Below are 11,956 nucleotides of genomic sequence, written 5' to 3' on the forward strand. Positions count from 1 at the left end.
TACTGTGAAGCATGGGGGTGGAAACATCATGCTATGGGGCTGTTTTTCTGCCAAGGGGACAGGACGACTGATCCGTGTTAAGGACAGAATGAATGGGGCCAAGTATCGTGAGATTTTGAGCCAAAACCTCCTTCCATCAGTGAGAACTTTGAAGATGAAACGAGGCTGGGTCTTCCAACATGACAATGATCCAAAACACACTGCCCGGGCAACAAAGGAGTGGCTCCGTAAGAAGCATTTGAAAGTCCTGGAGTGGCCTAGCCAGTCTCCAGACCTCAACCCCATAGAAAATCTGTGGCGGGAGTTGAAAGTCCGTGTTGCTCGGTGACAGCCCCAAAACATCACTGCTCTTGAGAAGATCTGCATGGAGGAATGGGCCAAAATACCAGCTACTGTGTGTGCAAACCTGGTAAAGACCTATAGTAAACGTTTGACCTCTGTTATTGCCAACAAAGGTTATGTTACAAAGTATTGAGTTGTAGTTTTGTTATTGACCAAATACTTATTTTCCACCCTGATTTACGAATAAATTCTTTACAAATCCTACCATGTGAATTCATGGATTTTTTTTTCACATTCTGTCTCTCACAGTTGAAGTGTACCTCTGGTGCAAATTACTGAACTCTGTCATCATTTTAAGTGGGGGAACTTGCACAATCGGTGGCTGACTAAATACTTTTTTGCCCCACTGTGTATCATCTTTGGTTATGTCTGGATGACTTGCATGATTACCCAGTTATACTAGTTGGCCAACTTCTACAGGAAGCTGTAAATGTTCCCAGTTGTACCGCCTACTGTCCCAATACCTGAATCAAAGACCATCACTTGACAGAAACACCTGAGCGTTCAGGGAAGTGCACCACTGTTTGCAGAATGTGATTATTTAACTGGAAACAGAAAGGATCTCAGTTATGTCCACCACTAATCAAGACAAATGTTTTCTCCACAACCAGAAGCGGAATAGTTTTTGTCACAATGATGAAGAGCTTGTCTGTCTTGTCTGCCAACAATCGAAAGAGCACAAAGTCCATGTCTGCCACCCAGTAGACGAGGCAGCTGAACAGAAAAAGGTACGTATAAATATACATTTAAAAAAAACTAATACTGGGGTGAAGTTGTTGGTAGACTTACATCACAATGTAAAAACAGATCTTTAATTAATGACTTCCATCATCACGTAATGTGTCATTTGTCCCACGAATTCTCATTATTCTTATGTCTGTAAAATGTAAGAAAATAGTGAAATGAGTGCACCCAATATGACTCAAATAATTAACAATTTTAATTCGATGTGATATTAAACAAAACCACAAAGAAAACTGATTATCAGGAACTACACAGAAATGCTATATTTTAAAATTCTTCTTCGTACATTTCAGACAGAAATCTCAGCCAGCCTCGAGTCCTTAAAGAAAAAACTCAAAGTATTAATCAACACAAAGGAACAATGGGAGGAAATAAAAACCTATATCCAGGTAAAGAGTTTTGTGTTTCGTGAAACAATGCTGACTCTTACTGGGACTTTTTAATGTTGCTTCTGACGAAAAAACCCCCAGCATGACAAACAATCCTTCCATTTACTAGCTTAAAAAACCCCCACATTCTTTAAAATTACAGACGCAGGCATGTGAAACGGAGACAGGAATCAAGGAAGAGTTTAAGAAGCTCCACCAGTTCCTTAAGGAGGAGGAAAACACCAGATTGCAGGCACTGAAACAGGAGGAGGAAACTAAGACTCAAATCATGTGTAAGAAGCTGGAAAACATTGAAGAGCAGATCAACACACTCTCCTCCACAATCAATGATATTGAAACAGCTCTCAAAGCACAGGATGTACAGCTTCTACAGGTACATTTACTATCATTATTTACAAGCTGTTTTTATTTATATTAATAACTTCTAAGTTATTTGTCCTAAAAACAGTCAAGTAAACAGTGAAAATGGCTAAACAGGACGCCCAGGTTGATAATGAACATCAATATAACACACAGCATACAAAACAGTAAAATTAAAAGTATTTAGTTAGTATACATGCAAACAAGAAAATTACTGAATATTAACCAAAATCATATTTTGCACAAAATGTTTACCAACTTTATTTATTAAATTTGAAATTTCGTATTTCTTAGATTTCTTGGATTCAAACTTGGAAGTAAAACATAAAATGTCAGACAAGCATTTCTCACAGACCTATTTTCCATAGTCTGGATGTAAAATGTTAGTATGCTGTACTGGTTAATCAGTATTGTCAGTTTTAAAGACACATGTAGCGTCTGACAAGTGGAGCCAACTTTAATGTGCCTGCGTTCTTTTTAATGGCCACCAGGGGGTGATCCCTGTGATTGCAAAAAGACTTCTGGACCCACTGAAGTCTATAGAAATATCGTTTTCTACCTTTACCACTGTTAACACTTTTCTGTTGAGTTCATGGTCTCAGTTACATATTTAGGGTCATATTAAATTTTAAAAAGGAGTTCATTTCATACATCTTGGTTATACTGTTTGTCAGAAAGGAAGTATCAATTTGTGATTGACAAGTTGTTAGTCAATGAGCATATGGTTTGACAGTCAGACCTGCACCGACTCACTGCATCCGGTTACAAAATCGCTACGTCCATCTCTTACAGTGTCCATGGATGTAACCCATTAGTTTGTTTCCTGTTTTGGAGCCTCAAATCTTTCTTTGTTACCTTCATCTTGTTGAGAAATCCAAAAAAAGAAAAAGAACTCAGGAACGGGCAAATACTTTTTCACAGCATTGTACCTGTTTTAACACTACATAAAGCATAAATAACGGCTTTTTTTCTGGTGTAGAGCTCATAATTTGAACTTTTAAACCTAGTTTAGTTGGCAATTACAGTTTTGGCACTTCTGATTTGCTTCATTTTGGCTGCTTATGTGCGCTATCATGCAAGGAGGAAGCCATATTTGAACAGTGCAGAAGTACCTTTGTGTCTTGTGGACCAAGACTCCTTTGAAATGAACTGTTTCAAAGTGGTAAAGTGTTCAGCAAGTCCAAATTAGACGTTCTTGTTGATAATCGTGGATGCTCCGTCCTCCAGGCTAAAGAGGAGGGAGACTTTGCAGTATGTTATCAGCATTCAGTTCAAAATCCAACATTGTGGTACGGGAGTGCATAAGTGCATGCAGTACAGGAGGTTTGCATGTTTTGGAAGGAACTATAAATTAATGCAGACCATCACACTTCTTCCTCCATGTTTGACAGTTGATGCCAAACACTGTGGAACCATCCTTTTGCCTAATGGATGGCAGTGGTGTTTCATGGCCCAGGCAAGCCTCTTTGTTTTATTCTGATGCCATAGTTAGCTCACATGGTCTGCTCACAGACAGAGGGGGTTGTAAGTAATCCAGAAAAGTTGGAACACTTGTAAGAAATAACAGCACCAACTCTCACGGCTTGATCAACCTCTATTACTGCAGAACAGCTTTAAATTGTTAAACCATTTTGTGTTTCCTAAAAAAAAGAAAGAAAAAAAGGCCTTTTTGTATACATTTAAAATTTACATTATTTTTCAGTTTTGGGTAACCTTATCTTTTTTTAGCCTCTGGCAGTTCACCATTTACCTTTGTACCGTTTCAAGCTATTCATTGGAGCTGAACGACTTGAATTGCAATACAAAACTGAAACTTTTGAACGGTAGTGCACATATGTGTCTTTGAATTACTGTACAGGTTTAATACTTTCAGCCGTTTCCAGATGTGCAACTCTATTTCACACATGATTTCATAATGTACTCTCTTTCACATTCTCTCTTCAACTTAAGGACTACAAGAAGACAAAGAAAATGTAAGCATAACCCACTATCTGCTAAAATCAGCATTGATCTTTTCTATGAGAGAAGGCTGTAACAACTTAACATGTTTCAGGCTTCAGTGGAAAATTGGAGAGCCAGAGGTCATCAGAGATATCCTGATAAACTCTGCAAAGCATCTGGGATCACTTAGTTTTCACATTTGGAAGAAGGTGGAAGACATTGTCAGATGTGGTGGGTTAAAAAAATTTTTTACTCTAAAGTTTACTCTAAATCAATGCAATACAGCAGCAAGAAGCTCCTACCCAACAATCCTGAACGCCTTGTCAGCCGTATTTCTGTGCTGGGAGCCACTGGTTTTACATCTGGAAAGCACAGCTGGACTGTAGATGTGGGCCAAGGCCAAGACTGGTATATTGGAGTGGCTCTAGACTCCATCCAAAGACAGAATACCATCTTCCTCAGCCCTGCTGAGGGTTTCTGGGTAATTGGCTTGAGCAATGGAGACTCACTGTGGGCACAGACCACACCTCACTCCAAGCTCCCAATGAAGGAGAAGCCCAACAGGATTACAGTAGAGCTGGACTATGAGAAGGGGAAAGTTGTTTTCATCAATGCTGCAGATTCTACAAAGAACCACACATTCAAAGACAAATTTACTGAGAAGGTTTTCTCCTACTTTTCCCCCGGATTGTGTAAGGATGTGCAAAACGCGACCCATTGACAATCTGTCCCCAGACAAAGTGAAAGTAGAATAGCTTCCCATAATGTTGAGTTAAAAGACAGGCTCCATTACGTGTCATAACAGCACTAGTAATATATGCAATAAATATTGTGACTGAAACACAATGAAAATTTTTTGTAATTAAAATTATTTATTTAAATAAGAGTTTTTCAGCAGGAAATTGTACTTTACTGTATCAAACAGAGGTCCAAAGAGCAAGAAAATAAACAATTTCAAACACTCTTTTAGCTTTCTCAGAAAAGTCTTTAGATTTATTTAAATTTAGTGTCAAGTTAACCATTAACCATCCTTCTCTTTGTTTTTTGGCTTCCTCTGTGACGCCATGTCTTTTAGCTTAGAGTCCAATTTTCTTTGCAGATAGGCCTTCTTATTGTGGTCCATAGATTTGTCTTTCTTCCCACTCCCAGCATAAAGAACACCCTCTTTACTTATCCTCATTCGAGCATGAGACTTGGCTTTATCTCCACAGCCGTGAACCTGAAAAGTATTTGCAAGACATCAATCAGATTTTCACGTAAAAAAAACATAAATTCCACAGATGCTTGGCAGGTGTTACCTGTTAACCTACACATCAAACATACTACTCAGTTGAGGCGTGCCTCTTACCTCTGGTATATGATGACTGAGACAATACTGCCTGTTACAGAACAGGCAGAGCTGCCCGAGTGTTAGCACAGATGCTTTGCACTTGACAAAACTACAAACACTGTCGGCCTTCATGACACTACTGATGAGTGTGTCGAAGTCATCATCTGGAGCAGAGGCAGCAGCGATGTCGCAGGCCCCAGCCTTGGTTTGATTTTTTCCTGGGGTTGAAACATGATGCAGAGTTAAACTGTTAGAAAGCTGATGGGTAAGAAAACACCTTTAAATGCTTTGTTTAGATGCTTCTGATGCAAACCTTTTGCTTTTTTTGATGAGTGGCCTTGAGCTGGATGAATGTTGTTCTGTTGCTTTTTTTGTTGAGCATTTTCTTCCCTTTTCTTCTGCTCTCTCTTCATCCTCTCTAAATGTAAACTTTTCAGGTCTAAGGGGGGTTGAGACGATGGCTCACTTTTTGAATCTGGGATCGTTTCCTCTTCCTCTTCCGTTGCTGCTCGTGCTTCTTCTTTGGCTGGTTTTGACACCGGGGGTCTGGAGACAGTGATACACCTCTCACTTCCCTCCCCTTTGCTCTCATGAATGAGGCCCAGCTCCTCAGCGATCTCATGGACCAGCAGCCGGTCATGAGAGTTAAATGATGACGGAAACTGTAGCTCACTCTGGTTTAAGTCCTTCATAAACCTTTCCACCTGCTCTCTGATCTCAGCGCGTCTGCCCTTACTCTGCTCTTGCTCTGCTGATGTGCTAGACTTTGTTTGCTTCTCTGAACCAGCTGCATTTTCCTTGCTGCTGCTACCAGCAGATTTTTTCTGTCCTGGCTTTGCTTTACTGGAGGGCTGATCCTTGACCTTGTGTTTGGTAGATGTGGAGGTGCTGGAAGAGGCTGTTTTCGCATCTTTGTGGTCACGGGTGTAGTTTTGTGGTACGATGTCTTGAATGTACTCGAACGCTGTTCTGACTTCACCAAATGCAGTCATGTGATCAATCAGGGATTTCAGAAAACCGTGATTCTGAACGGTTTGAGTGTCACACACGACAGCGATGTGTCGTCTTGCACGCGTAACGGCAACATTTATCCTTCTGTCCTCTGCTAGAAATCCAACTTCACCTAAAATAAATGGAATCAGTGGGAAAAAAAAAATTGTGAGTAGAAAGATAAACTGTTGTTTATGTTTAATGCAGCTAACATCTACAATTCTGTGACAGAATTAAAAGGAATGTCATGAATTACCTTTTCTGTTGGATCGAACTAACGACAACACGACAGCCTCTTTTTCCCTGCCCTGAAATCCATCCACTGATTTTATCTCGAGCTCTGGATGCTTTGCAGAAAGTTTCTGACGTAGAAGATCGACCTGTACGGAGAGAAAAACGGTTGTTATATTCAAAACAGCACTGTTATATCGATTTTCCTTGGCAGCTGTGGTTTAAGTGGTATACCGGAATGTCTACCAATTAGAAGGTCGGTGGATTGACGGGTCCACCTGTGTCGAAGTATCCTTGGGCAAGATACTAAAGCCTGAGTTGCTACCAATTGCAGTGTGAGTATGTGAATGTTAGATAAAAGAACTGTATGAATGTGTGTGATTGGCTGAATGAGACTTAGAAAGGGCTTTGAGTGCTCAAAATTAAGTAGAACGGCATTATATAAGTACCAGTGTGTTTACCATGTACCATTTAAATGATAAAGCTTTGGATGTTTATTTTTATCAAAGGAAAAGATGTTTTTACATACATACATGCAAATTTATTGCACGCTGTGTGGTCAAATGTTTGTGCACGTTGGAGGTATTTCTCCTCTTTGTTGTGATCAGTGTTGGGGGCATTATTTATTTATTTATTTTTTTAAGTAATGTATTACACATATCACTTTTCTTTAAAGTAATGCATTAAGTTACTTAAAAGTTAAGTTATTCTTTATACTAGTCTTTACATCCTTGTTGCATTTCCCTAATCACTGTGCTATGAAAATCTAACCTTCAGGAAAATTTTTAATAATTCTCCCTGGAATTTTGAAACCAATCAGTTACTTTCGGTGCTGCCAGTCTCATTTCTGTGACTTACTTGTAGATTGTATGGAGCAATAACAGCTATGTCTTTAGCTTTAACTCCAGCTTCAGTCAGAGCTTTTATGTGCAGATCGACGATGTCGACCTCACCTGAGGAAACACATCACACGCTGTTAAACTGTCATACCACACAAGCAGTAAACATAGATTGCTCTTTACAAGCTAAAATTAAAAAAAAATAACCTGTGTTGCCTTTGGACTGCTCATCTGCGACCTCCATTTCACTCAGACCACACCCTGCTGTGTCAATAAGAAGCAGCGGCGTGCTGGTCTCTTCAATGCATGCGACTCCTGCTAGATCTCTGTTTTGAGCGACATTTTAAAATGAATCCAAAGATTCATCTGTCACCAGAACACAAATATGAGATGCTTTAAAATAATACATTGAGTCTCACTTCAGTAAATGTCCCTCCACAGAGCTGTGAGCGGTCAGTCTTCCATGGTACATCTCCTTGGAGGCCCACTGCATAATGGCACTGTTCATGCGGTACTGAACTGTCAGCATACGAACCACCGAGTCCCCGTACATCTGGATAAGTCTCTCCATAAGACTCAGAGATAAGCCTTTTGATGCAGCCCTGTTTGCAACACAACAACATAAAAATTTTACAGATTTACATTTTAATTCCTGAAAAACAGCCTCATTCGCATTCACATCAACGGCCAATTTAGAATACCCATTTAACCCAACCCCACTAACTGCACATCTTTGGACTGTGGGAGAAAGCCAGAATACCAGGAGAGATCCCTGCTGTACCCTGCTTCTCGCCCTGTGACAACTGGAATAGGTTACCGCCCTGCACAACCCTGAATTGGAAAAGTGGAAAAAAATGGATGGAGCATCGATGACTTCTTTCTATAACTGATTTGATACTGGGATTAAAAGTGCATTAGGATGGGAAAAAAAGTCACAACGGTATAGATATCAAATGCTGAATATTATGAATGCATAAAAAACCCAAACTTGAATTTTTTACATTTGTGATTTAATGGTAGGTGGTAACTGCTTGTAGTCTCCAGCCAGGATGCACTTGCGCGCTCTAAGCAGAGCGATCCAGCAGCTGCTCTCCAGTGCCTGAGCACACTCGTCTATCACCACCCAGTCAAAATGTTCAGCTGGCAGGAACTTCAGAGGCCCGTCATCGCAGGCACCTGCACACACGCAGACAAGCGCTCCCAGATTACCTTTCATCATTACTCCAGCATCTGAATGACACTGTCATCGGGCCATTACTCACCTGTGTTGGTTGATAACACAACGTCAGCACTTTTAAGGATCTGGGCGATGGCTGCTGCCTCTCTGCTTTTCAGCTCTTTTCTCAGCTCTCCTATTTCTCGTTTCATGTTCCCCCGTTCTCCTTTCTCCTTTTTCATTCCCATCTTGGAACAATCACAACATCACAAATCATTTGAGACGGCACTAAAATGACATGTTAGCGGGACACCACACTATAATACTCACAAATGCTTTATCAATGTCCTTCCGGATCTCAGCGATGATGTTTGCGTTGTCACTCTGAGCCAGGATGGCATCCAGTGAATGTTTCTGTATGGACTCCAGTAGCCTGGCCGGGTGACCCAGCCTCAGGACCTTGGCTTTGCACTGGGCTAACCTCTCCACTAAATTATCCACCGCCACATTTGAAGGAGCACAGCACAGGACCTGCACAGTCACAAGAGCCAAAGTGATCCTGTCTAGACTAGAGTTGTGGCATTGATAACATTCTTCTTTATACACTATCAAATTCACATTTTTGCACCTTTTGCCCCTGTTTGACAGCTTGCAGGATGATTTCCACCACAGTGGTGGTCTTCCCAGTGCCCGGAGGCCCATGAATCACTGCAAGCTCTCTCTGTGACAGAGCGAAGGATACAGCTTCTCTTTGGGAGTCATCCAAGTTTGAGTTAAAGAATTCAACCTTATCTGATGAAACAAAACAGAGGCAAACACCAATGCGTTGAATGTTATATATGCATATGGAAACTTAGATTTCTAAACAATCATTTAATTAAAACAGGAGCTAATATTTACTCACTTGGTTGTGACTGAGAAGTAGGTTTTGTGTCTCCAAAGAGGACACTTATTAAATTGGAAGCTGGTCCATTGTTGTATCCATTTAATGTATTCAAAGCACTGCAAGCAGAAACCCCATGGGTTAAGTTTCAAAGGTGTACTGATTCACATGCACCGAGGTATTTTTGGTTACAGATATTCCTCACCGTTTCATTCGTTTGTAAGTGACGTCATTTGCTAACTTTAAAAGGTTGTAAAGTGCATCTGAATCAAAACTGTGGCCATCCTTTAAATCATCAAAGGCCACACTTATAGATGCTTGGCCGACCCTTGTCACAATCCCAGTACTGATCTGTGAGGCTGCAGTGCATCCAGTAGTGTCATACAAGCCAACTATGTCACCTGCAAAGACAGACACATGTAATATAAACATAATTTAATTAAATTTTATTTATATACTGCAAATCAGAACAACCATTTCTAAAGGTGCTTTATATTGTGAGGTAAAACTCTATAATAATGGAGAGACAACCCCCTATGAGCAAGCACTTGACAAAAGTGGGAAAGCAAAGCTTTTAATATGAAGACACCTCTGACAGAACCAGGCTCAGGAAGGGGCAGCCATCTGCTGCAACTTGTTGGTGTTGAAGAGAGCCTAGTCTTGTTACAGGATAACTAAGTTAGGATTCATGGTCACCTGATCCAGCCTTAACTATAAGCTTTATCAAAAAAGAAAATTTTAAGCCTAATCTTAAAAGGAAAAGGGCCTCAAAGCTGAACACTCTGCCTCATAAAGTAAAAACAGACGTCAATCTCACCAGGTCCGAAGCTGTTGCTTGGCAGAGATGAGAACCCAAGATGCTTTCTTGGCTCCAAGATGATGACTGTGCGGCCATAGAGGCCTGTGGACTGACTTCCTATCTGCAGTTTCAGCAGGCAAACACCTTTGTTTTGAAGATCCTTGAGAGAAATGTTCTCCTGCCATACTCTGAGGGCACAAAAAAGGGCAATCACGAGTGACAACTGTTGATAACAACATTTGGTTTTAGATTATTTTCAGGAGAAATCTCTGTGTTTAGAAACAAATCCATTTTTTAAAACCACACCTTAATCTCTCTGAAAAAGATTTAAATACAAATAATAAAAACATCTTTATGTCGCACAGTTCAGCAAACTAAATTCTGCAGTGTGACCGTTTGACAGCGCAGATGTCACATTACGTACCTGGTCTCCTCTATCTCAGCCTCCCGCTCCTCCTGCAGAAGCTCGAGTGTCTTGGACACAAACTTTTCCAAGGCCATTACTCACTGAAATTGTAACAGAACAAGATGTTTCTAGCACATCATCTGATTTTTAGAAAAACATCTCTACATGCTATAATATTTATAATGTGCAAGATTGATAAATAATCTTAATTTTGTGATTCATGGATTAGTTAAATCGACATTTCATCCACTTTAATACTAAAGTATAGTTTTGCTTCCAACTTTCATGCTTCTTCTACCTTCTGTTTAACTTTTTTTACAGTTTTATTTCTATACACCTTTTCTCTGTGTTACAAAAAATTTATTTAATGTTCTACAAAAAAACCCCAAACAAATAACAAACAAAATAAAAACGTCTGTATGCAAAGCAATAATAGTTCATGATCATACTACTACTAAGCTGCAGCAGCTTCATTGGCTCCCAGTCAGATATCGTATCAATTTCAAAATACTCTTGTACACATTTAAGGCTATTCATCATCTCTCTCCTGCATATCTCTCTGATCTGGTTCAGATCACCATCCCATCTCGGTGTCTTAGGTCTTCTTCTTCTCTTTCTCTCTCTGTCCCCTCTCCCCGTCTTGCCACCATGGGGTACAGGGCTTTCAGCTGCTCTGCTCCTCGACTCTGGAATTCCCTACCTCCTGATTTAAGAAATATCACTTCCTTCTCTCTCTTTAAGTCCCAACTCAAAACTCACTTGTTCAAAATAACTTATCCCACATAACCGCTCCACTCTGCTATTTTAAATTTGTTTTTCATGTCTTATGCTTTTATGATTGTGTAAACTGCTTGCTATGTTGCTTTTATTGTTCTGCTGTGTACAGTGTCCTTGAGTGTTCTGAAAGGCACTTTCAAATAAAATGTATTATTATTATTATTATTATTATTATTATTATTATTATTATTATTACTACGACACAGGTTAAATTGGTCTTTCAACCATATTTAAATATTTTTGTACTTTTTCTGTACTTCTCCTCCAAAATAATTCGTCCGAAACTGAATCTACTAGCCTGTACACCCACTACTGTATTTATTTTATTTTCAATTTGGGGAAAACGACAAAAACAACAAAAGAAAAACTGTAGAATTAAAAAAAAGCTGTAAAATAAAAAGCACTAGGACCCGCTCTTAGTTATTATAGATGAAAGTAACCCTTAAAAAAGAAGCAGGGTATAGGTAAATCGTTTCAACGCACAAACATGTTAAAGCTAAATGCTAACATCACAGCCACGGTCATTTTACTTTATGAGCAGTTAGCAAGCGAGAACTGCACTCACCTGTTAGCGCCTAAAACCTAAAGACGGAAAAGCCCAATTTAACGTTAGTTAATCATGTAAAATAACTTGGAAATGTAACACCCTCTCTGTCATTACTCAGGTGGATTTGTTTGGTTCCTGTTCTCTTCCTTGTTTGTGTTTTACTGGTTGACAAACTCGGCACACTGCCACCTATAGGCTCGGATGTCACAAACACGCACCTTT

At 39.8% G+C, this 11,956-nt stretch overlaps 1 protein-coding gene and 1 pseudogene across 1 annotated transcript; one reads left to right on the plus strand and one right to left on the minus strand.

Annotated features, from left to right (window-relative positions):
• Positions 1 to 902: 902 nt before the first annotated feature.
• Positions 903 to 4,497, plus strand: LOC118454067 (E3 ubiquitin-protein ligase TRIM39-like; annotated as a pseudogene).
• Positions 4,498 to 4,648: 151 nt separating this feature from the next.
• On the minus strand, positions 4,649 to 11,941 carry ighmbp2 (immunoglobulin mu DNA binding protein 2). The gene is made up of 16 exons (XM_035907098.2): positions 11,753 to 11,941; positions 10,429 to 10,511; positions 10,023 to 10,192; positions 9,411 to 9,606; positions 9,227 to 9,324; positions 8,951 to 9,114; positions 8,653 to 8,853; positions 8,429 to 8,570; positions 8,168 to 8,342; positions 7,586 to 7,768; positions 7,374 to 7,492; positions 7,186 to 7,280; positions 6,353 to 6,476; positions 5,420 to 6,229; positions 5,125 to 5,324; positions 4,649 to 4,995 (listed from the first exon to the last, which is right to left on the minus strand). Exons 2-16 carry the CDS (start codon positions 10,503 to 10,505, stop codon positions 4,798 to 4,800), a joined length of 2,952 nt encoding a protein of 983 aa, XP_035762991.1. The 5' UTR covers positions 10,506 to 10,511; positions 11,753 to 11,941; the 3' UTR covers positions 4,649 to 4,797.
• Positions 11,942 to 11,956: the final 15 nt, after the last annotated feature.

The sequence above is a fragment of the Neolamprologus brichardi genome, chromosome 7, assembly GCF_056152115.1.
Source record: "Neolamprologus brichardi isolate AB-2024 chromosome 7, ASM5615211v1, whole genome shotgun sequence".
NCBI lineage: Eukaryota > Metazoa > Chordata > Actinopteri > Cichliformes > Cichlidae > Neolamprologus > Neolamprologus brichardi.

Excerpts from the sequence above, each read along its gene's own strand:
- ighmbp2 (XM_035907098.2), bottom strand. The coding sequence starts at position 10,505 with ATGGCCTTGGAAAAGTTTGTGTCCAAGACACTCGAGCTTCTGCAGGAG. Across the intron at positions 9,607-10,022 it reads AAGCAACAGCTTCGGACCTG|GTGACATAGTTGGCTTGTAT; the intron begins GTGAGATTGACG and ends CTGTCTTTGCAG. Across the intron at positions 7,281-7,373 it reads GCAGTCCAAAGGCAACACAG|GTGAGGTCGACATCGTCGAT; the intron begins GTTATTTTTTTT and ends GTGTTTCCTCAG.